Here is a 27,073-nt window from a genome sequence, read left to right on the forward strand (position 1 = left end):
GACCCGAGTTCCCAGGGGGTAGGCAGAGGAGAGACACAGACAGACAGATTCTAGATATGATTTCAATAAAATACAAAAATCACACACAGAGACACAGAAACACACACACAGTATTTAGCTCTACACCTCACCATAGCTAAGTCAAGGCCACTTCCACAACACACTAGAGAGGGGGGGGGGGTTAGGTCAGATGGATCAACTAGAGTCACACACACGCATACACAGACACACACTTTGCAGAAACTGACTGAAAAGAGGGGGGTCTTGAGTCTCCGATTCCGCCGGTCCTCTCCAAAGGGGGTGGCAGCTCTGCCTGGCTGTCTGCACACATAGAACCCCCATCGGAACCCCCATGAGAACCATCTGCTGACACCAACTGGGGCGAGAGAGAGAGAATGACAGAGAAATTATTATTATTGCCTGTGCTTACTTTGACACTGTAAGTGCTTTAACTTTCCATGTCCAAAAAGTATATTGAATTGAGAGAGAGAAAGTGAATGAGTGAGTGAGATAATGATTGCGAGAGAGAGAGAGGTAAAGGGGGCTTAGACAAACCTCAGATAAAACCCTATTCCCTATTATATTGCACTACTTTATACCAGAGTCCTATGTTTGTCATTATACTACTGACTTTATTCTCTGTCTAGGGCTGTATTCAAAAGTAGTGCACTATAAGAGGAAACGGGAATCCTTTGAGACACAGACACAGTGAGACACATAGAGATAGTGAGCAACAAAGTCAGTCATGATTTTGAGTATAAGTTTGTATGCGCGACAGTCTGTCGGAATTGTAAATGTGCTTATTGACTAGGTGGACACAAGACAGACACAGATACAGTCCTCCATTGACACACACACACACACACACACACACACACACACACACACACACACACACACACACACACACACACACACACACACACACACACACACACACACACACACACACATATTCCCTTGTTTATTTGGAATGTCCCCCCAACCACCCTTCCATCCCCTTTTTCTCAGATTCAATCAGTAAGGCCCAGGATATTTCAGGAGTGTTGTGGAGCATCCTGTGATTCCAGTTAGCTAATCTAATCAGCTGGGGAAGTAGGGAGAAGTGTTCTGGTCTGCCTCCTAAGCATCCACCAACATAGTGCAGGAATAAAGCACTGGGGAGCAGCATTATACTATGTGCGGGCCTCATTTTTCTTTCTTTTTTATATATACAGTACCAGTCAAAAGTTTGGACACACCTACTCATTCAAGCGGATTTCTTTATTTTGACTATTTTCTACATTGCAGAATAATAGTGAAGACATCAAAACTATGAAAAAACACATGGAATCATGTATTGTAGTAACCAAAAAAGTGTTAAATCAAAAATATATTTTATATTTGAGATTCTTCAAAGTAGCCACCCTTTGCCTTGATGACAGATTTGCACACACTTGACATTCTCTCAGCCAGCTTCATGAGGTATTCACCTGGAATGCATTTCAATTAACAGGTTTAAAAAAAAAACGTACTTGGCCGCAAGTGGATCTTCCAGCAAGACAGTAACCCCAAGCACATATCAAAATCCACAAAGGAATGGTTCATCAATATTTTTCAATGGCCACCTCAGTCTTCGGACTTCAACACCATTGAAAACCTCCGGTTGGAATTGAAGGTGGGCAGTCCATTGTCGCAGTTGAAGTATTTCAAGGACCTGGAAATATTATGCAAGGAGGAATAGTCTAAGATCCCTCCCACTGTGTTCTCCAATCTCATAAAACAGTATAGAGTTGTTGGCGCACGCAGTGATGTGGGCTGGTGTGGATATAATGCCAGGGCCAAGTTCTTGTCCCACTCCCCTGACTTTGACATTAGGCTATTTAGTGTAGATCGCTGACAAAAATATGACAATTTCATCCATTTGAATCCCACTTTGTAAAGCAAGAAAACGTGGAAAAAAGTCAAGTGGTGTGAATGTTTTCTGAAGGAACTGTAGTTTCTGTTCAGATACACACCTCATATTTCACCATGCAGTAAGCTTACATATCGGCATAAACAGTACTGTATCCCCTTAAGGTTGCCCATTCAAGCCCCAAGCTGCACCCTCTCTGCCTATCTAACAGGCCAACTAAATCTCTAGGCAAATGGTCCAGCATTGGCTGCCACACTTTAGTACACATGTATACATTTTTTCCTTTCATCCTAGCGCCACTTTTTGCGAAAGCTAAAAATCTCCCGATACCACTGTGTAATCGTTTTCTTTATCTAGAGCAGTGTTTCCCAACCCTGGTCCTCGAGTACACCCAACAGTATACATTCTTGGTATAACCAAAACTAATGAGCTGAATGAGGTTGATTTGTCTAGGGCTACAATGAAAATGTGTACTGTTGGGGTACTCAAGAACCAGGGTTGGGAAACACTAACCTAGAGCACATTGCAGACCAACACCAGCGTTCTAAAGTTTGGGAAATGCATATCTCCCTGATATGCTTCACTGCTTCCTCAGCTTGCTTTATACAGAAAAGAGGAGAAGGGAAAAGAGAGGAGAAGGGAAGGGAAGGGAGGAGAGGAAGTAGAGCGAGGGGAGTGGCATCTGCACTTCTCTCTTACGGCCAACAAGGGGAGCTAATGAGGTCCAACCACACACCCAAAATACAGTGTTCAATCGTGAACAGGGAGTCTAGCCAGCTCAGTGATGGTCATGACCAAAGCTCGATCAAAAATGCAGCCTGATTCAGCCTCACCCCTCTTAGACGCTGATCTTGCGTCAGTATTGCATTTTTCTGACTAATGGTTAAGGTTATGATTGGGGGAGGGCAAACGGATTCTAGATCTGTACCTAGGGGAAACTTCATCCCGGGGCAGGGGAAAGGCAGAGGGCAGAAAAGAGGGAAGGAGTCAGTAGACCAGGCCAAATACACTACATGACCAAAAGTATGTGGACACCTGCTCGTCGAACATCTCAATCCAAAATCATGGGCATTAATATGGAGTTCCCCCCTATATAACAGCCTCCACTCTCTGGGAAGGCTTTCCACTAGATGTTGGAACATTGCTGCGGGGACTTGCTTCCATTCAGCCACAAGAGAATTAGTGGGGTCGGGCACTGATGTTGGGCGATTAGGCCTGGCTATCAATCGGTGTTCCAACTCATCCCAAAGGTGTTCCACGGGTGTTGAGGGCTCTGTGCAGGCCAGCCAAGTTCTTCCACAGCGATCTCGACAAACCATTTTTGTATGGACCTGGCTTTGTGCAAGGAGGCATTGTCATGCTGAAACAGGAAAGGGCCTTCCCCACTATTGCCACAAAGTTGAAACCACAGAATCGTCTAGAATGTCATTGTAAGCTGTAGGGTTTAGATTTCCCTTCACTGGAACTAAGGGGCCTAGCCCGAACCATGAAAAACAGCCCCAGACCATTATTCCTCCTACAACACACTTTATATTTGGCATTATGCATTGGGGCAGGTAAAGTTCACCTGGCATCTACCAAATCCAGATTTGTCCGACTGATTGCCAAATGTTGAACCGTGATTCATCACTCCAGAAAACGCATTTCCACTACTCCAAAGTCAAATGGCGGCGAGCTTTAAACCATTCCAGCCGACGCTTGGCATTGCGCATGGTGATCTTAGGCTTGTGTGCGGCTATCACTTTTTACAGTGATTACAGCCTCGAGTCTTCTTGAGTATGACGCTACAAGCTTGGCACAACTGTATTTGGGGAGTTTTTCCCATTCTTCTCTGCAGATCCTCTCAAGCTCTGTCAGGTTGGGCAGGGAATGTTGCTGCACAGCTATTTTCAGGTCTCTCCAGAAATGTTCGATCAGGTTCAAGTCCGGGCTATGGCTTGGCCAGTCAAGGACATTCAAAGACTTGTCCCAAAGCCAGTCCTGAATTGTCTTGGCTGTGTGCTTAGGGTTGTTGTCCTGTTGCAAGGTGAACCTTCGCCCCAGTCTGAGGTCCTGAGCAGGTTTTCATCAAGGATCTCTCTGTATTATACTCCGTTCATCTTTGCCTCGATCCTGACTAGTCTCCCAGTCCCTGCCACTGAAAAACATCTCCACAGCATGATGCTGCCACCACCATGCTTCACTGTAGGGATGGTGCCAGGTTTCCTCCAGATGTGACACTTGGCATTCAGGCCTTAGAGTTCAATCTTGGTTTCATCAGACCAGAGAATCTTGTTTCTCATGGCCTGAGAGTCTTTAGGTGCCTTTTGGCAAACTCCAAGCGGGCTGTCATGTGCCTTTTACTGAGGAGTGTCTCCCGTCTGGCCAGGCTACCATAAAGGCCTGATTTGTGGAGTGCTGCAGAGATGGTTGTCCTTCTGGAAAGTTCTCCCATCTCCACAGAAGAACTCTGGAGCTCTGTCAGAGTTGCCATCGGGCCCGTCTCCCCCGATTGCTCAGTTTGACCGGGCGGCCAGCTCTAGGAAGAGTCTTGGTAGTTCCAAACTTCTTCCATTTAAGAATGATGGAGGCCACTGTGTTCTTGGGGACGTTCAATGCTGCAGAATTGTTTTGTGCTTTGACACAATCCTGTCTCGGAGCTCTACGGAAAATTCCTTCGACCTCATGGCTTGGTTTTTGCTCTGACATGCACTGTCAACTGTGGGACCTTATATAGACAAATGTGTGCCTTTCCAAATCATGTCCAATCAATTGAATTTACCACAGGTGGTAAATCAAGTTGTGGAAACTTCAAGGAGGATCAATGGAAACAGGATGCATCTGAGCTCAATTTCGAGTCTCATAGCAAAGGGTCTGAATACTTATGTAAATAAGGTACTTCTGTTTTTAATACATTTGCAAAAAATGCAAAAACGTTTTGCTTTGTCATAATGGGGTATTGTGTGTAGATTTGAGAGACAAATATTTAAACAATTTTAGAATAAGGCTGTAATGTAAAAACAAAATGGCGGTCAAGTGGTCTGAATACTTCCCGAATGCACTGTATGTTAGTTAGCTCATGGATGTGAGAGGAGTAGATACATTCTAGCAGTTTCTAAAGAATTTAGCTAGTCTCGTTCTTTCTACATAAGTGTTCTCTTGAAGTCATATTCTGTGAGTTTCAGCCCAGCCTGCCTAGGCTACAGTGCATTCGGAAAAGTATTCAGACCACTTGACATTTGATTAAATTGTTGTTTTTTGTCTCCCATCAATCTACACACTACCCCATAATGACAAAGCAAAAACAGGTTTTTAGAATTTGCTGAAATCTTCAAAGTAGCCACCCTTTGTCTTGATAAGTGCTTTGCACACACTTTGCATTCTCTCAACCAGCTTCCTGAGGTAGTCACCTGGAATGCATTTCAATTAACAGGTGTGCCTTGTTAAAAGTTAATTTGTGGAATTTCTTTCCTTAATGCGTTTGAGCCAAACAGTTGTGTTGTGACAAGGTAGGGGTGGTATACAGAAGATTGCCCTATTTGGTAAAAGACCAAGTCCATATTATGGCAAGAACAGCTCAAATAAGCAAAGAGAAATGACAGTACATTACTTTAAGACATGAAGGTCAGTCAATACGGAAAATGTCAAGAATTTAAATGTTTCTTCAAGTGCAGTCGCAAAAACCATTTAGCGCTATGATGAAACTGGCTCTCATGAGCACCGCCACAGGAAAGGAAGACTCAAATGTACTTCTGCTGCAGAGGATAAGTTAGTTACCAGCCTGTAAATAAGGTATCTGTTTTTTTAAATTTTTAATACATTTGCAAACATTTCGAAAAACCTGTTTTTGATTTGTCATTATGGGGTATAGTGTATAGATTGCTGCGGGGGGGGGATGTATTTAATCCATTTTAGAATAAGGCTGTAACGTAACAAAATGAGGAAAAAGTAAAGAGGTCTGAATACTTTCTGAATGCACTGTAGCTGGTCTTGGCTGAGTCATTCCATCTCACCTATCAGACAGCGATGGACTTTCGTTTCTAGAGCACAACCGAGAGTACACAAATGAATGACAAAAACCATCCAACTACACACACAGCTCTCAAATGCACGCACAAAAGCATCATCACACACAGTTGCCAACACACAGCAGGACAGACACACAGCTCCCAAATGAGCGAACCATCTGAAGCCAAAACAGATCTCACCAAAACCCAATTAAACAAGTTTGTTAGCTGTTGCCTAGCTAGTAAACAGTCACACACACACATACGTGATGTAGACACACACACACACACAGTCTGCTCCTAACATTCCACAAGTCCACACATGCATCCTATCAAGTAGTGTTTTACAGCTCAATTCTGATGATAATTGTGAGGTATACCGTCATGTAACCTTTACATACAGTAACACCACGGTGTGATGCATTTCAAAAGTGTAAAGGAGTGTTAACATACACAGGCCTCTTCTTGACCTCCTGATGAGGGACGTCTGCATACAGAGGGGTCATGCAGATATACGGAGAGAGAGGGAGAAAGAGAGACCGAGAGACAGATGGAGAGAGAACAAAAAATCGGGCTGTGGTTGAAATGAGAGCGAGAGAAACACTGAACTGCGGTGGAATTGAGAGAGGGCATAGGTGATGACGGTGATAAACATGAAGAACAGAAGCTCACCCATGACACGACCCGGCCATTGAAACAGGGAAGTTTGGCATTGTCGTCTGAGATCTCCTCCTTCACCACCCTGAGGGGAGAAAGGAGGGAGTCAAAATCCACCTGTTTACACACATCACAACATTAAAGGCAACCTCAATAACGTGGGTGTATATATATATATATATACACACTCAGTGGCCAGTTTATTAAGTACACAACCCCGTTCACGAAAATGGTTCACTCCTACAGAGAGTGAGTCACGTGGCCGTGGCTTGCTATATAAAGCAGGCAGACAGGCGTTGAGGAATTCAGTTACAGATCAATTGAACGTTACCAACGGGCAAAACGAGTCACCTAAGCAACTTTGAGCATGGCATGATCGTCGGTGCCAGGCGCGCCGGATCCAATATCTCAGAAATGGCCGGCCTCCTGGGATTTTTATGCACGACTGTGTCTAGGGTTGACCGAGAAAGCTGCGGCAGACAGAAAGCATTCAGTCAGCGACAGTGTATGGGCAACAACAGCTCGTTGATGTTAGAGGTCGAAGGAGAATGGCAAGAATCGGGCAAGCTGACAGGAAGGCCACAGACAGACACATAACGGCGCAGTACAACAGTGGTGTGCAGAGCAACATTTCGGAACACAACTCGTCGATCCTTGTCACGGATGGGCTTTTGCAGCAGACGACCAAACCGGGTTCCAACCCTATCAGCTAAAAACAAGAAGAAACGGCTCCAGTGGGCACGCGATCACCAACACTGGACAATTGAGGAGGGGAAACATTGCCTGGTGCATGACAGCGAGTTCAGTTTTCTTGAGTGGCCTACGCAGTCCCCAGACCTCAAACCAATAGAGCATCTTTGGGATGAAATGTAACGGGCTGTGGAATGTTTGACACCTTGAAGAATGCCCCGAAGAATGCAGACTGTTCTGGAGTCAAAGGGGGGTTCGACCCAATACTAGATGTGTTTACTTAATAAACTGTCCGGTGAGTGTATACAGTTGGCTCTGAAATTATTGACACATTTTATAAAGATGAGCAAAAAGGAATGTAATAAAATTAACTATTCAAATACTGAGCTATATTAGTAAATTCTATTATTTTATACTAATACAATTGCTCAGAGAAAGAGACTTTGTTTAACAAGTAATACAAATATTTTTCCTATCAAAACGGAAGGAGTCAAAATGATTGACGCCTGTTTTCAACACCTCACCTTGCGAGGATAATGGCACTGAGACTTTCTCAGTGGCATTATCCTCACAAGGTGTCATATTGAAAGGTATTGAAAACAGAACGTCCGGTTCCGGTGGCATGCAACATAACTATGAGTTAACTGACATATTTTCAAATAATTGTCAACATATAACACCATATTACGGTGTGGGACGTTCACTGTATTACAAGGAGCAACACTGTAGCTATTACACTCCAGCAGGGAGCATAATCTGTCCATTCACAGTTCACCTGTGGGAACATGTCGGCTCTCAACACCCGACAACAGAAAGAGTCGGCCACTACCGTCAGGAAATTACCTCTGCCCTCGACTTGCAATTATATCCGGTAAATGAATATCTTGCACTGCTTACTTCTAAAGTGGATAACGACTCAACTAAAGCGGAAAGTTTGGAGACAGCGGCGGAGACAGCGGCCAATGTGACAGAGGGGGACTCCATGACCTCCAAACAACACTAACCCTTTACAGCCTGAGCGAAATGATCCATTTCTTGGTGGATCATGATTATGCGTGCATTAATGAGCTCTGCGTGTATAATTTGTTGGTGTAAAACCACATATGAAAACATGATACATCATTTGAAAGCTGAGAAAAAGCCTTTCAAATGATATGACATCCCCATCAATACAATTGTAATCAGTCAAGAAATAACACCTGTGAAAATATGTATCTTACAAGAAAATCAATACTTTTTCCCCCAAACAACTGCCATTTACACAACTTTCTAATGAAGATAGAGAAAACCTTATTGAGTCTTCCTTGTTTTGTAATGATTGAACATCTGCAATCAGAATAGAAATACCTTTTACTGTGAACACGTTACAGCTGTTTTAGTGACCGATCGCATTTTCTATGTAATGTTCCTTGATCAGACACTTTATCTGGATAGTATATTAAACAAAAATCTGCACCAAAATGAATTGCAAATAGCACTTAGTCTTACATTTGACAAAGAAAGACAAACAAGTACTATAATATTAATAAAATATGAACTTTATTGAAAGAATAAGGTTAGGGGAATACATTGTCTCATTCAAACCTGTAAAAAAAAAGATACAAGTTATCTCCATCATAGCCATAACGTTACAGTATATGCAACATTCATCTCAGGGATATTGTAATCAAAATTGATCTGGCCGAGGAGCGACGCTGGGCAGCCTCTTAGACCTGGAGGATGGGGGAGGGGGACAGGCATCAGTTGGCATGGCATCAAGAATAATGTATTTCTCTAACTTCCCTAAACCAGTGTGAACACAGTGGTCAATCTATTTCATTCAACATCAATATGGAGTATAATCTTTAATATTTGCATCGTGTGTCCGGACATACTGAGCCATCTGCTCGTGGGATCCCTTCCTCAGGTTCTCAGTCTGCTTGACAGTCAGACCTCTGACACGACCCAGCTCCTGTGGTAGAGAGAGATTTATTCCTAAGGCAACACAGAGGAAAATTCTTGCATGATATTGATGAGTACCTTCGGGGGCTGCCCTACACTCCTCTGTTAGCTCAGTGTAGGCCAATGCCAGGTTCAACCTGCACAGGAGGAACAATAGTTGATCATCTTTCAATGCTAGGGATACGTTCCAAATGGTACCCTATTTCTTAGATGGGGCATCAGTGTAGACATCTCTAATAGTAACCTGATTCATACTACCTGGAGTGCCTCAACCTAAAAGAAATGTGGTCCTCTGCTATGCATAACCGCTTGCCCTCGCATTCAGGTGCTACTCAAACAAACCACATCCTATTCTCCTTTCTATCTATCCTGTAACAACGCCAACAATTTCTAGAGTAGTCCTCCAGTACATTGAAGTTTCACTCTTTCTGTTCTGACTATCAGCCAAATGTTAGTGTGGTGCCATATAGCCAACTATCAGATGGTGCCATTTAGCCAACTCCTATGTATAGCCAACTTCGATGGTAACATGGCATGACAACATTCATACAATAGGATAAACAGATCTTGGTCAAGGCTAGCCAAATGTTGATTCTCTGCCAGTCAATGTTCAACTTTCTGTCCTGTCCTGTGTGTGTGTTCTGTTACCCTGGCTTATTGTATTGTGCTCACTTGGGCAGAGAGGGTGTGATTGTCCCTCAGCATCAGCATGTTGTCCAGTCTCTGCCTGTCCTTGTCACCGTGGGGACAGCTTCTACAGTGTCCTCCTCACGAAGGTCTGAGAGCTGACAGTCCACCACACTGTCCTACAGATTTAAAAATCATAGACCTGCGATCGATCGATAGATAGATATAGAGAGATAGATATAGAGAGATAAGTACCAGTCAAAAGTTTGGACACACCTACTCATTCAAGGGTTTTTCTATATTTTTACTATTTTATACAATATATAATAATAGTGAAGACATCAAACTATGAAATAACACATATGGAATCATGTAGTAACCAAAAAAGTGTTGAACAAATCAAAATATATTTTAGATTCTTCAAAGTAGGCACCCTTCGCCTTGATGACAGCTTTGCACACTCTTGGTATTCTCTCAACCAGCTTCACCTGGAATGCTTTTCCAACAGTCTTGAAGGAGTTCCCACATATACTGAGCACTTGTTGGCTGCTTTTCCTTCACTCTGCAGTCCAATTCATCCCAAACCATCTCAATTGGGTTGAGGTCGGGTGATTGTGGAGGCCAGGTCATCTGATGGAGCACTCCATGACTCTCCTTCTTGTAAAATAGCCCTTATACAGCCTGGAGGTGTGTTGGGTCATTGCCCTGTTGAAAAACTAAATGATAGTCCCACTAAGCGCCAAACCAGATGGGATGGCGTATCGCTGCAGAATGCTGTGGTAGCCATGCTGGTTAAGCGTGCCTTGAACTCTAAATAAATCACAGACAGTGTCACCAGCAAAGCACACCCACACCTCCTCCTCCATGCTTCACGGTGGGAACCACACATACGGAGACCATCCATTCACCTACTCTGCGTCTCACAAAAACACGGCGGTTGGAACCAAAAATCTCAATGTCCATTGCTCCTGTTTCTTGGCCCAAGCAAGTCTCTTCTTCTTATTGGTGTCCTTTAGTAGTGATTTCTTTGCAGCAATTCGACCATGAAGGCCTGATTCACGCAGTCTCCTCTGAACAGTTGATGTTGAGATGTGTCTGTTACTTGAACTCTGTGAAGCATTTATTTGGGCTGCAATTTCTGAGTCTTCCATTCCTGTGGCGGTCTTCATGACAGCCAGTTTCATCATAGCGCTTGATGGTTTTTGCGACTGCACTTGAAAAAACGTTCAAAGAACTTGAAATGTTCAACATTGATTGACCTTCATGTCGTAAGGTAATGATGGGCTGCTGTTTCTCTTTGCTTATTTGAGCTGATCTTGCCATAATATGGACTTGGTATTTTACCAAATAGGGCTATCTTCTGCATAACCCCCCTACCTTATCACAACACAACTGATATGCTCAAACGCATTAAGGAAAGACATTCCAAAAATGTACTTTTAACAAGGCACACCTGTTAATTGAAATGCATTCCAGGTAACTACCTCATGAAGCTGGTTGAGAAAATGCCAAGTGTGCGCAAAGCTGTCATCAAGGCAAGGTGTACACACACACACACACACAGGAAGTATTCAGACCCCTTCCCTTTTTCCACGTAACAGACTTATTCTAAAATTGATTAAATAAAAAAAATCCTCATCAATCTACACACAGTGCTGCATAATGACCAAGCAGAAACATGTTTTTAGATTTAGACCCTTTGCTATGAGCCTCTCAATTGAGCTCATGTGCATCCTGTTTCCATTGATCATCCTTGAGATGTTTCTACAACTTGATTTGAGTTCACCTGTGGGAAAATCCATTGATTGGACATGATTTGGAAAGGCACACACCTATCTACAGTTGAAGACGGAAGTTTACATACACTTAGGTTGGAGTCATTAAAACTCGTTTTTCAACCACTCCACAAATTCCTTGTTAACAAACTATAGTTTTGGCAAGTCGGTTAGGACATCTACTTTGTGCAAGACACAAGTAATTTTCCCAACAATTGTTTACAGACTTTACAGATTATTTCACTTATAATTCACTGGATCACAATTCCAGTGGGTCAGACGTTTACAGACACCAAGCTGACTGTGCCTTTAAACAGCTTGGAAAATTCCAGAAAATTATGTCATGGCTTTAGAAGCTTCTACATAATTTGAGTCAATTGGAGGTGTACCTGTGGATGTATTTCAAGGCCTACCTTCAAACCCAGTGCCTCTTTGCTTGACATCATGGGAAAATCAAAAGAAATCAGCCAAGACCTCAGAAAAAAAATTGTAGACCTCCACAAGTCTGGTTCATCCTTGGGAGCAATTTCCAAACACCTGAATTTCCAAACACCACGTTTATCTGTACAAACAATAGTATGCAAGTATAAACACCATGGGACCACGCAGCCGTCATACCACTCAGGAAGGAGACGCATTCTGTTTCTTAGAGATGAATATACTTTGGTGCGAAATGTGACAATCAATCCCAGAACAACAGCAAAGGACCTTGTGAAGATACTGGAGGAAACAGGTACAAATGTATCTATATCCACAGTAAAACGAGTCCTATATCGACATAACCTGAAAGGCCGCTCAGCAAGGAAGAAGCCACTGCTCCAAAACCGCCATAAAAAAAGCCAGACCAGGTTCGCAACTGCACAAAGATCATACTTTTTGTAGAAATGTCCTCTGGTCTGATGAAACAAATATAGAACTGTTTGGCCATAATGACCATTGTTATGTTTGGAGAAGGGGGGGAGGCCTGCAAGCATCATGTTGTGGGGGAGCTTTGCTACAGGTGGGACTGGTGCACTACACAAAATAGATGGCATCAGGTGGTAGGGAAATGATGTGGATATATTGAAGCAACATCTCAAGACATCAGTCAGGAATTAAAATCTTGGTCGCAAATGGGTCTTCCAAATGGACAATGACGCCAAGCATACTTCCAAAGTTGTGGCAAAATCGCTTAAGGACAACAAAATCAAGGTATTGGAGTGGCCATCACAAAGCCCTGACCTCAATCCTATAGACAATGTATGGGCAGAACTGAAAAAGCATGTGCGAGCAAGGAGGCCTACAAATCTGACTCAGTTACACCAGCTCTGTCAGGAGGAATGGGCCAAAATTCACCCAACTTATTGTGGGAAGCTTGTGGAAGGCTACCCGAAATGTTTGACCCAAGTTAAACAATTTAAAGGCAATGCTACCAAATACTAATTGAGTGTATGTAAACTTCTGACCCACTGGGAATATGATGAAAGAAATAAAAGCTGAAAGAAATAATTCTCTCTACTTTTATTCTGACATTTCACATTCTCTAAATAAAGTGGTGATCCTAACTGACCTAAGCCAGGGAATTTTTACTAGTATTAAATGTCAGGAATTGTGAAAAACTGAGTTTAAATATCTTTGGCTAAGGTGTATGTAAACTTCTGACTTCAACTGTATGTAGTAGGGAATTTGTACTTTTATTAAATGTCAGGAATTGAAAAAAAAAAACTAAGTTTAAATGTATTTGGCTAATGTTTATGTAAACTTCCGACTTCAACTGTATATGATGTCCTACAGTTGAAAGTGCATGTCAGAGCAAAAACCAAGCCATGAGGTCTAAGGAATTGTCCGTAGAGCTCCGAGACAGGAATGTGTCAAGGCACAGATCTGGGGAAAGGTAGAAAAAATGCTGAAGCATCGAAGTTCCCCAAGAACACAGTGGCCTCCATCATTCTTAAATAGAAGACGTTTGGAACTACCAAGACTCTTCCTAGAGCTAGCCGCCCGGTCAAACTGAGCTATCAGGGAAAGGCCTTGCTCAGGGAGGTGACCAAGAACCCGATGGTCTCTCTGACAGAGCTCCAGAGATCCTCTGTAGAGATGAGAGAACCTTCCAGAAGGACAACCATCTCTGCAGCACTCCATCAATCAGGCCTTTATGGTAGAGTGGCCAGACGGAAGCCACTCAGGCCAAAGAGATATTTAATCCATTTTAGAATAAGGCTGTAACGTAAAAAAATGTAGAAAAAGTCAAGGGGTCTGAATACTTTCCGAATGCACTCAATGTTAAAAAGTGTGTGAGTATCCCGAACCTTTCCAACAGACAAAGAGCTATGAATGGATCAGAGGTTCACCAATCAAGGCCTTGATTGGCTCGGCAACAGTAACAAGAGGTGATGTGTAATGAATTTTTCTTTGGACACATGTTCTGTCTATGTTTGGTGGGACGTTGATGGAGAATTCTGCTAACCCACAGAAAACTGAACACAATGTGCCTGTTTCATCGGAATGTTGAAAAAACAATGTGTGAAATAATGAATTGAAATTATATGAGCGGAATATTAATTGATATGAATAGAAATATTGTATCTGAAACCCCGCCCCCGAAAAAAAAAAAAAAAAAAAAAGTGCAGATGCCCTCGCAAGGTGAGGTAAATTAAATATTTATTTTTTTACATACATTTATATACATACATAATTTTTTATTTATTATTTCACCTTTATTTAACCAGGTAGGCTAGTTGAGAACAAGTTCTCATTTACAACTGTGACCTGGCCAAGATAAAGCAAAGCAGTGCGACATGGAATAAACAAGCGTACAGTCAATAACACAATAGAAAAAAAAGAAAGTCTATATACAGTGTGTGCAAATGGCCTGAGGAGCTAAGGCAATAATTAGGCCATAGTAGCAAGTAATTACAATTCAAGTAATTACATTTCAAAAAGGTATTGAAACAATTTAGACAGAGCTGGTCATGGGTGTACCTCAGCCACGCTCAAGGTCCTAAACGATATCATAACCACCATCGATAAGAGACATTACTGTGCAGCCGTATTCATCGACCTGGCCAAGGCTTTGACTCTGTCAATCACCACATTCTTATCGGCAGACTCAACAATCTTGGTTTCTCAAATGACTGCCTCGCCTGGTTCACCAACTACTTCTCAGACAGAGTTCAGTGTGTTAAATCGGAGGGCCTGTTGTCCGGACCTCTGGCAGTCTCTATGGGGGTGCCACAGGGTTCAATTCTCGGGCCGACTCTCTTCTCTGTATACATCAATGATGTCGCTCTTGCTGCTGGTGATTCTCTGATCCACCTCTATGCAGACGACACCATTCTGTATACTTCTGGCCCTTCTTTGGACACTGTGTTAACTTCTCTAGGATTTTTTGGCCAGGTCTTGGCCAAAATCCAGAACAAATGTAGCGCGCCAAATTCAAATATATTATAATAAAAATCAATCTTTCATAAAATCACACATGAAATGAAATCACACACCAAATTAAAGCTACACATGTTGTGAATCCAGCCAACATGTCTGATTTCAAAAAGGATTTACGGGAAAAGCACACCAAACAATTATGTTAGCTCAGTACATAGCCACAGAAAAACACAGCCATTTTCCCAGCAAAAGATAGTAGTAACAAAAAACAGAAATAGAGATAAAATTAATCACTAACCTTTGAACATCTTCATCACATGACACTCATATGACATCATGTTACACAATACATTTATGTTTTGTTCGATAATGTGCATATTTATATCCACAAATCTCGGTTTACATTGGCACCATGTTCAGAAATGCCTCCAAAATATCCGGAGTAATTACAGAGAGCCACGTCAAATAACAGAAATACTCATCATAAACTTTGATGAAAGATACATGTTTTACATATAATTAAAGATACACTTGTTCCTAATGCAACTGCTGTGTCAGATTTAAAAAAAACTTTACGTAAAAAGCACACCATGCAATAATCTGAGGCGGCGCTCAGATGTAACAACATTTCTCTGCCATGTTGGAGTCAACAGAAATACGAAATTACATTATAAATATTCCCTTACCCTTGATTATCTTCATCAGAATGCAGTGCCAGGAATCCTAGTTCCACAATAAATCGTTGTTTTGTTCGATAATGTCCATTACTTATGTCCAATTAGCTAATTTTGCTAGCATGTGTAGTACATGTGTCCAAACGCTCGCACAGATGCAGGCAAACGTCGGACGAAAACTTCAAAAAGTTATATTCTAGGTCGAATAAACTGGTCAAACTTAGTAGAGAATCAATCTTCAGGATGTTGTTATCATTTATATCCAATAAGGTTCCAACCGGAGAATTCTTTTCAGTCTCTATAAGTAATGGAACGCAAGAAGATATGAGGAAAGCGCGTGACCAAGAACTGGCAATCTGCCAGACCACTGACTCATTCCCCTCCCATCCGGTCCCACAACACAGCATAAGCTTCATTCCACGTTCTACTGACTGTTGACATCTAGTGGAAGGCGTATGAAGTGCATTCAGATCCATATATTACAGGGAATTGAATAGGCTATGACTTTAACAACGACCACTCTCAGAATTTTCACTTCCTGTTTGGATTTTTTCTCAGGTTTTTGCCTGCCATATGAGTTCTGTTATACTCACAGACATCATTCAAACAGTTTTAGAAACTTCAGAGTGTTTTCTATCCAATAGTAATAATAATATGCATATATTAGCATGTGGGACAGAGTAGGAGGCAGTTCACTATGGGCACGAAATTCATCCAAAAGTGAAAATGCTGCCCCCTATACCAAAGAAGTTAACTAACCTCCAGACGAGCTTCAATGCCATACAACTCTCCTTCCGTGGCCTCCAACTGCTCTGAAATGCAAGTAAAACTAAGTGCATGCTCTTCAACCGATCGCAGGCCGCACCTGCCCGCCCATCCAGCACCACTACTCTGGACGGTTCTGATTTAGAATATCTGGACAACTACAAATACCTAGGTGTCTGGCTAGACTGTAAACTCTCCTTCCAGACTCACATTAAGCATCTCCAATCCAAAATTAATTCTAGACTCGGCTTCCTATTTCGCAACAAAGCATCCTTCACTCATGCTGCCAAGCATACCCTCGTAAAACTGACTATCCTACCGATCCTCGATTTCGGCGATGTCATTTACGAAATAGCCTCCAACACTCTACTCATAAAATTGGATGCAGTCTATCACAGTCCCATCCGTTTCGTCACCAAAGCCCCATATACTACCCACCACTGCGACCTGTACTCTCTCATTGGCTGGCCCTCGCTTCATACTCGTCGTCAAACCCACTGGCTCCAGGTCATCTATAAGTCTTCGCTAGGTAAACCCCCGACTTATCTCAGCTCACTGGTCACCATAGCAGCACCCACCCGTAGCACGCGCTCCAGCAGGTATATCTCACTGTTCATCCCCAAAGCCAATTCCTCCTTTGACTGGAACGAACTGCAAAAATCACTGAAGCTGGAGACTCATATCTCCCTCACTAGCTTTAAGCACCAGCTGTCGTAGCAGCTCACAGATCAATGTACATAGCCCATCTGGCCAACTACCTCATCCCCATACTGTATTTATTTATTTTGCTCCTTTGCACCCTAGTATCTCTACTTGCACATTCATCTTCTGCACATCTATCACTCCAGTGTTTAATTGGTATATTGTAATGACTTTGCCACCATGGCCTATTTATTGCCTTACCTCCCTTATCTTACCTCATTTTCACACATTGACTGTTTGTTTGCTTATTCCATGTGTAACTCTGTGTTGTTGTATGTGTCGAACTGCTGTGTGCTGGCACACACACAATCCATGTCTGAATTATTTCAAGTCTTAAAAATCCTTCTTTAACCTGCCTCCTCCCCTTCATCTACACTGACTGAAGTGGATTTAACAAGTGACATCAATAAGGGATCATCACTTTCACCTGGTCAGTCTGTCATGTTTTGTATCCTCAGTGAATATTTCCACACTATGAGGTTGGAATAGTAGTGTAAAAATGATAAGGCCCTTTTAGTGTAAGAGCTTTTTGAAAAGACTGCCATTTCAGCCTGTTTTGATGGGATGGAGTTTTGGCCTGCCCTGGTGACATCACCAGACGTTAAAGGAGTTAATAGACCAATCTCCAAATCTCTCTGCCAATAACAGCTAGTTTTCCCCTCCCAACTGACATCACTTCCAGACAGTCCTAGCAAAATTCTTGCTCGAGAAATTGCTCTTTGCTAAGAAGCTATTTTTGAGCATTTTAATTGAAAAACAAATATTTCACAGTAAGGTACTTAACTGTTACAGAGAAATTATTTGATATTGAGATAAAAACATCTGCATTGGACCTTTAATACCAACAATTGTGTCTGTATAATAATAAAATAACAAAGACATATAGTAAAGAGAAATTGAGTTGACGTGGTTGTGTGGGGCAAATAAATACATGAAATGACAACGGCCAGATGGCAACAATACACTACAGGCTCTACAATACCACACATTTTTCTCAGTGTGTCTCTCTCAAACATTAACACAAACCTATAAAAAGTTGCTCATGCCACTAGCCCCTCCCCAGCTGCTCGTGAAAAAGTGCTGACCCCGAGTGAACCCTGTTGCCATAGAAACCACCAAGAGGAAGGGGAAAAGACAGACAGACTGCTGTTTAGAGCATTGTTAGCGGTGAAGAGCATAACATATATGGAAAATAAAAAATAAGCATAGAAAGAAATATGGCTAGTTTAATACATCACTTAAAATGTCTTCCTTTACACAAACATTTACCCATGCGTACAAACACGAGTAGACAATCATGAGCAGTGAGTAGACATTTACCTTATGTATTTACCTGACCTAGTTTTGTCCTGCTCCTGAGCCACGTTTGAATGTGTGTAAAGATACTGGACAGATGTTTTTATTTGATGACTATGTTGTGTCGCATCGAATTTTCCTGCGCAGCATGAAATGCTAACTTCTACTGTATTCAAGGTTTAGAAATGATTCTGTAGTTTATCATTTCCACTTAAAAATGTCAGACTTGATTTTCCCTAACGAAAAATGTATTAGCCCCTACACAAATGTCCATTAATTATTATCCACCTAATAATTCAAAATCAAATTCACATTTCTTGTTGCTGCAGGATTACTTTCCTGCTGCGTGAACCTGTTCAAATGAAGATAGCACGTCTGTATTTTCTGTTCATGAGTAAGAGAAGTCACACACACACAAGTAATCTGACAGGAACTCTCCTCTATCATACACACACACCTGGCGATGCATTCAGACACAAAGATGCTTTGAATAATGACTTTACCATTTGTCCTGGCGGACGAAGAGCCATAGAGAAGAGAAGGAGTCTCCTGTTCCCTGAACACAGAGTCCTAAATGGCACCCTATTCCCTACATAGTTCACTACTTTTGAGGGCTCTGGTCAAACGTAGTGCACTATGAAAGGAATAGGGTGCCTTTTAGGATGCATGGTGTGGCAGTCCCGAGCACTGGTGGCCGAGCCCTGCGGCTGATTTTATTAAGCACATGAAAAACAATACTAATCTCTCTCACTCTCTCTTTCTGCATCTCTATCCATCCCTCCCTCTAATTCTCTCACTCTTTTAATGCCTTTTTCTCCCCCCCGACCCGACGCTCAATCTCTCACACACAGTTCTGCTCGTCATCCCTTTCTCTTTATCTCTCCCTCACTCTCCCTCACCTCATGCAAAGCCATGATTGAAACACGACATTGGCATAGTCACCTCTGTAATAGGTAGAAAACAGTGCAACTAAATGAGGCCACGCAATGACATGAAATGTTGTGTTTTAATTAACTCCAAAGTGCCTCAGCAGGGTTTTCGATATAAAAAATGGATACACACACAGACTGCTACCTAAGTCACGCAGGGCAGGCAAATTAAATGCTTGAGAACTGATTATCCCCCATCCAAAATCTTTTTACTCACTACTCTTGAGATCCCCGGGCCTGAGCAAGCTGTGATCTCATTCTCCCTCCCTCAGTTTCTCCCCCTCTATCTCTCGTCTATATCCTCCTCTCTTTCCCTCCATCTCATGCTACCTTTTTTGACACTCACTCGCTCCCTTTCTCCTATTTCCAGAATAAGAACAGAACAGCAAACTGTGCGTGTGAGTGTGTGTTCGTAAATCGGTGTGTGCGTTAATGTGTGTGTCCATTGGATTACATGTGACTCCAAGTTAATAGCAGCAGCGGTGAGGGATATTAACTCTCCATAGTGTGGTGGTGATTGACATTGACTCAGCCTCTGAACCCACTGCCAAGCCGGGAGGTTTAGGGCCTCCATGTAGTTGTAAAAGAGGTCAGGAGCACTAATCCAGCGGCAGCACAGGATTTACCATTGTTCTAGCACTGAGTGAGCACTAATCCAGCAGCCGCACAGGATTTACCAGTTGTTTCTGCACTGAGTGGGCACTAATCCAGCAGCCGCACAGGATTTAACCATTGTTCTAAGCACTGAGTGAGCACTAATCCAGCAGAGCACAGATTTACCATTGTTCTAGCACTGAATGAGCATAATCCAGCGGCAGCACAGGATTTACCATTGTTCTAGCACTGAGTGAGCACTAATCCACCACAGCACAGGATTTACCATTGTTCTAGCACTGAGTGAGCACTAACCAGCAGCAGTACAGGATTTACCATTGTTCTAGCACTGAGTGAGCACTAATCCAGCAGCAGTACAGGATTTACCATTGTTCTAGCACTGAGTGAGCACTAATCCACCAGCAGCACAGGATTTACCATTGTTCTAGCACTGGAGTGAGCACTAATCCAGCAGCGCACAGGATTTACCATTGTTCTAGCACTGAGTGAGCACTAATCCCAGCAGCAGCAGGATTTACCATTGTTCTAGCACTGAATGAGCACTAATCAGCGCAGCACAGGATTTACCATTGTTCTAGCACTGAGTGAGCACTAATCCACCAGCAGCACAGGATTTACCATTGTTCTAGCACTGAGTGAGCACTAATCCAGCAGCAGACAGGATTTACCATTGTTCTAGCACTGAGTGAGCACTAATCCAGCAGCAGTACACAGATTTACCATTGTTCTAGCACTGAGTGGCTCTAATCCAGCAGCAGTACAGGATTTACCATTGTTCTAGCACTGAGTAAGCACTAATCCACAGCAGCAGTACAGGATTTACCATTGTTCTAGCACTGAGTAGCACTAATCCAGCAGCAAGGATTTACCATTGTTCTAGACCTGAGTGAGCACTAATCCAGCAGCAGCACAGGATTTACCATTGTTCTAGGCACTGAGTGAGCACTATATCCAGCAGCAGCACGGATTTTCCATTGTTTCTAGTACTGAGTGAGCACTAATCCAGCGGCAGCACAGGATTTACCATTGTTCTAGCACTGAGTGAAGCACTAATCCAGCAGCCGGACAGGATTTACCATTGTTCTAGCATCTGAGTAGCACTAATCTCAGCACCGCACAGGAATTTACCATTGTTCTAGCTAAGCACTGAGTGAGCACTAATCAGCAGCAGTACAGGATTTACCATTGTTCTAGCACTGAGTGAGCACTAATCCGCAGCAGCACAGGATTTACCATTGTTCTAGTAGTTCACTGGTGAGCACTAATCGCATGCGCGGCACAGGTATTTAACCTATTGTTCTAGCTACACTGGAGTGAGCGCACTTAATACCAGGGCGTAACAGGATTTACCATTGTTCTAGCACTGAGTGAGCACTAATCCAGCAGCAGTACAGGCCATAAAAAACGGATTATATTACATAGATGGCGTAGCAGTGGGATGTCTGTTTTGATTGTCCTGTCCCGTCCTGTGTATATCGTTTTTCTTCGTACAAATTTTTTCTATTTTTAATCTCAATTTCCATCTACGGACTGATCATACTCTCCTGCAACCCGCCTCGCCCAATGTGGTATGGATCTGCTATTTTCTATACTTTAGAACCGGAACCCCCATCAGAAGATAGCCAGCTAACTAGCTACTAGCTAGTAGTCAGTAAGCCACTGCTAGCGGCCTTCACCATTAACTCGGGTATCTGACAGCCTCAGCCCGGTCAATTCCTGCCAGTCTGCACAGCGCGATATCAACCCAGAGCCTGGACCATTTGCTGCCAACACGGAGCCCCGCCGATCAATCACGACTGGTCTGCCGATGAAACCGTCCGAGGGGGTTTCAACAGGCTCTCCCGTTGCGACGTCCCCCTGAGACCCATCTGCTAGCCTGCTAGCTGTCTGAATCGCCGTGCCTCCAGCTCGCCTAGCTACTCACTGAACCCTATGATCACTCAGCTACACATGCCTCTCCCTAATGTCAATATGCCTTGGCCATTGCTGTTTTGGTTAGTGATGTTTGTCTTATTTCACTGTAGAGCCTCCAGCCCTGCTCAATATGCCCTTTTGCCCTTTTGTTCCTCCCCCCACACATGCAGTGACCTCACCTGGCTTAAATGGTCTGCTCCTTCTACTCTCTGTTCCGGACGCACTAGACGACCAGTTCTTATAGCCTTTAGTCGTACTCTTATCCAACTCCTCCTCTGTTCCTCTGGTGATGTAGAGGTTAACCCAGGCCCTGCAGCCCCCAGCATCAATCCCATTCCCGAGGCGCTCTCATTTGTTGACTTCTGTAACTGTAAAAGCCTTGGTTTCACGCATGTTAACATTAGAAGCCTCCTCCCTAAGTTTGTTTTATTCACTACTTTAGCACACTCCGCCAACCCGGATGTCCTAGCCGTGTCTGAATCCTGGCTTAGGAAGGCCACCAAAAATCCTGAAATTTCCATCCCTAACTATAACATTTTCCGACAAGATAGAACTGCCAAAGGGGGGCGGAGTTAGCCTGCAGAGTTCTGTCATACTATCCATTTCTGTGCCCAAACAAGTCTCTCATCGTTGCCGCTTGTTATAGACCCCCTTCAGTCCCCAGCTGTGCCCTGGACACCATATGTGAATTGATCGCCCCCCATCTTTCTTCAGAGTTCGTACTGTTAGGTGACCTAAACTGGTACATGCTTAACGCCCCGGCCGTCCTAGAATCTAAGATAGATGCCCTCAATCTCACACAAATTATGGTACAACACTAAATCCGTAACCATGGGCACCCTCTTAGATATCATCCTGACCAACTTGCCCTCTAAATACACCTCTGCTAAATTCAACCAGGATCTCAGCAATCACTGCCTCATTGCCCGCGTGCGTAATGGGTCCGCGGTCAAATGACCACCCCTCATCACTGTCAAATGCTCCCTAAAACACTTCAGCGAGCAGGCCTTTCTAATCGACCTGGCCCGAGTATCCAGGAAGGATATTGACCTCATCCCGTCAGTAGAGGATGCCTGGTTATTCTTTAAAAGTGCTTTCCTCTCCATCTTAAATAAGCATGCTCCATTCAAAAAATGTAGAACTAAGAACAGATATAGTAGCCCTTGGTTCACCCCAGACTTGACTGCCCTTGACCGGCACAAAAACAATCCTGTGCTGTTCTGCATTAGTATCGAATTGCCACCGCGATATGCAACTTTTCAGGGAAGTCAGAAACCAATATACTCATTCAGTTAGGAAAGCTAAGGCTAGCTTTTACAAAACAGAAAGTTTCTTCTTGTAGCACTAATTCCAAAAAGTTTTGGGACACTGTAAAGTCCATGGAGAATAAGAACACATCCTCCCAGCTGCCCACTGCACTGAGGATAGGAAAAACACTGTCACCACCGATACATTTACGATAATTGAACATTTCAATAAGCATTATTCCACGGCTGGCCATGCTTTCCACCTGGCTACCACTACCCCAGCCAACATCTCAGCACCCCCTGCAGCAACTTGCCCCCCCCCCCCCCTGCATCTCCTTCACCCAAATCCAGACAGCTGATGTTCTGAAAGAGCTGCAAAATCTGGATCCCTACAAATCAGCTGGGCTAGACAATCTGGACCCGCTCTTTCTAAAATTATCCACCGAAATTTTTGCAACCCCTATTACTAGCCTATTCAACCTATCTTTCGTATCATCTGAGATACCCAAAGAAAGGAAAGCTGCCACGGTCATCCCCCTCTTCAAAGGGGGAGACACTCTAGAGCCAAACTGTTATAGACCTATATCCATCCTGCCCTGCCTTTCTCAAATCTTCGAAAGCCAAGTTAACAAAACGGATCACCGACCATTTCGAATCCCACCGTACCTTCTCCACTATGCAATCAGCAGGTCATGGGTACACCTCAGCCACGCTCAAGGTCTTAAACGATATCATAACCACCATCGATAAGAGACAATACTGTGCAGCCGTATTCATCGACCTGGCCAAGGGTTTCGACTCTGTCAATCCCCACATTCTTATCGGCAGACTCAATAGCCTTGGTTTCTCAAATGACTGCCTCGCCTGGTTCACCAACTACTTCTCAGATAAAGTTCAGTGTGTCAAATCGGAGGGCCTGTTGTTCGGACCTCTGGTAGTCTCTATGGGGGTGCCACAGGGTTCAATTCTCAGGCTGACTCTTTTCTCTGTATATATCAATGATGTTGCTCTTGCTGCTGGTGATTCTCTGATCCACCTCTTTGCAGACGACACCATTCTGTATACTTCTGACCCTTCTTTGGACACTGTGCTATCAAATCAGCAAATGAGCTTCAACGCCATACAACACTCCTTCCGTGGAACTACAAATACCTAGGTGTCTGGTTAGACTGTAAACTCTCCTTCCAGACTCACATTAAGCATCTCCTATCCAAAATGAAATCTAGAATCGGCTTCCTATTTCGCAAACAAAGCCTCCTTCACTCATGCTGCCAAACATAACCTCGTAAAACTGACTATCCTACCCATCCTTGACTTCGGCGATGTCATTTACAAAATAGTCCCCAACACTCTACTCAGCAAACTGGATGTAGTCTATCACAGTGCCATCCGTTTCGTCAACAAAGTCCCATATACTACCCACCACTGCTACCTGTATGCTCTCGTAAGCTGGCACTCACTACATATCCGTCGCCAAACCCACTGGCTGGCTCCAGGTCATCTGTAAGTGTTTGCTAGGTAAAGCGCCGCCTTATCTCAGCTCACTGGTCACCATAGCAACAACCACCCGTAGCACGCTCTCCAGCAGGTATATCTTACTGGTCATCCCCAAAGCCAACACTTCCTTTGGCCGCCTTTCCTTCCAGTTTTCTGCTGCCAATGACTGGAACGAATTGCAAAAATCTCTGAAGCTGGAGTCTTATATCTCCCTCTCTAACTTTAAGCGTCAACTGTCAGAGCAGCTTACCGATCACTGTACCTGTACACAGCCAATCTGTAAATAGCACACCCAACTACCTCATCCCCATATTATTACTTACCCGCTTGCTCTTTTGCACCCCAGTATCTCTATCTATCACTCCAGTATTAATGCTAAATTGTAATTATTTCACCTCTATGGCCTATTTATTGCCTTACCTCCCTACATTTGCACACACTGTACATAGATTTTTCCATTTTTCTTTTCTATTGTGTTATTGACTGTACGTTTGTTTATGTGTAACTCTGTGTTGTTGTTTTTGTCGCACTGCTTTGCTTTATCTTGGCCAGGTCACAGTTGTAAATGAGAACTTGTTCTGAACTGGCCTTTGAATAAAAAAACATCAACTCTCCAAAATCTTCAATACATTTTTACCTCGACTCTGCTGGGTCATTCCGTGAATGACACATTGACAACCCATGTGTGGTCAATATGAACACTAGCATACTTCTTAAAATTGGGTAATGTATTGGCGTGCATTCTAAGTAATATGCTAGTATGGATATTGGATCGTAGTCCATGTTTCTCAGCCTAACCTCAACCTTTCTCATCTCACGCCCGTCACACACAAATTGTTCAGACATCTTCTGGTTCTGTCCACACTTCGCAACCACCCTTCTTTCAATCCCTTTGCCCCTCTTTGTTTGTCCCTGAAACCATCCATCTCCATCATCATCTACCCCTGTCCTCTATGCCCTATCTTCCCTGATTCCTCACCAAGTGAAAGAAACTATTGATCAGTAATTGGGTTCTATAGCCTATATAAATAGAGCCCAGAGTTCTCTCTGGTCAGGTCACACGGACCTGTCACAACACCAAAGGACAACAAATAGAACTCTGGCAACACATCTGCATAGATCCACACTCCCAGTCACACATACCAAGACAAGGAGAGGACACGTGAACTTGCATTAGCACTTTTATTACATTAGCACTTTATGGACTCTCTCCCCAAAAATGTTTTGTTGTAACCTCATTGCAATTCTGATTGTTTGTCATTCTGAATCAGGCAGTTGTTAGCTATTACCAATGTGTACCTCTTGGCCTGTGCTGTGAGTTGGTTAAAACATAATAATAATATAGCAACTGTTTTCCAAAGACACCTACAGTAGTACATCCATCCTTGTTCCAAAGTGACCTACAGTAGTGCATGCATCCTTGTTCCAAAGACACCTACAGTAGTGCATGCATCCTTGTTCCAAAGTGACCTACAGTAGCTCATGCATACTTTTTTGTATTGGGTGGCCCCAGCAGGAATCGAAAATACAATCCTGGCTTTGCAAGCGCCATGTTCTACCAACTGAGCCTCAAAGGACAGCATGATATGGGTTGTTTGACTGGTTCATCTATCCAGGCCTGCAGGTGCAGACTACTCCACTGATGTGGAAAAGCAGTGAAGCACTCCCTGATCAGATTGACTACGGACAAAAAAGACGGATGCTGCTCTGGACACACACGGATGGAGGGAGGGAGGAGGGAAGAGCTATGAAAAAGAGGGAGGATGAAAAAGAGGGACAGGAGGAATGGAAAAGAGAGCAGGAGGGAAGGGACAGAGGTGAAATGGGGGGGAAGGGAGGGTAATAATATCTGAGGTTCAGAGTCTGCATCCTTTTATCTTCCCAGCCATGAACAACACAAATGGGACTGAGAGACCGATTAAAAATCCACAGAGACCAGACACAAACACAGAGACAAAGACAGCTAACCTATTCCCCCAGTACATGCGCACACATCTAATATGCAAATAGTCTCAAGTCAACAGAGAAGAGGACAGGAAAATAAAACAGGAAGAAGGGAGGAAAGTAGGTCAGCTTCCTGAGAGAGAGCGAGAGAGCGAGCACTCTGCTCCACTAAACACACACACACACACACACACACACACACACACACACACACACACACACACACACACACACACACACACACACACACACACACACACACACAACTATAGAAACAGATGTACCCGGTTGGGGGTCTAGAGCGGTAGGGTGAGGATCTAGTGGTCCACACCAGGCTTCTGTTTACATACATTTTTTGTATTTATTTAACATACCATCCTCCAATGCATCCTTCAGTCCTTCCTTAAAGTAATCACTAATCTAACACGATTGGATAGGTGGGCGCAAGGATATCACGCCATAGCTTCCACCAATCCGCTCATGCCCGTAAGATCAGTGATTACTGCAAGGAAGGGAGGAATAGCACATCAAATAATTATGCCTGCTCAGCTACAGGTCTG

At 43.3% G+C, this 27,073-nt stretch overlaps 1 protein-coding gene across 1 annotated transcript in view; it reads right to left on the minus strand.

Moving 5' to 3' along the window:
- Nucleotides 1-27,073, minus strand: part of LOC112069342 (segment polarity protein dishevelled homolog DVL-3) — a 56,024-nt gene that overhangs the window by 25,022 nt on the left and 3,929 nt on the right. Inside the window, 2 exon segments of the mRNA XM_070438512.1 lie at nucleotides 249-376; nucleotides 6,553-6,622. Of these exon segments, the coding sequence (XP_070294613.1) occupies nucleotides 249-376; nucleotides 6,553-6,622 (198 nt within the window).

This window comes from Salvelinus sp. IW2-2015, unplaced genomic scaffold, assembly GCF_002910315.2.
Source record: "Salvelinus sp. IW2-2015 unplaced genomic scaffold, ASM291031v2 Un_scaffold990, whole genome shotgun sequence".
In the NCBI taxonomy this organism is placed as follows: Eukaryota; Metazoa; Chordata; class Actinopteri; order Salmoniformes; family Salmonidae; genus Salvelinus; species Salvelinus sp. IW2-2015.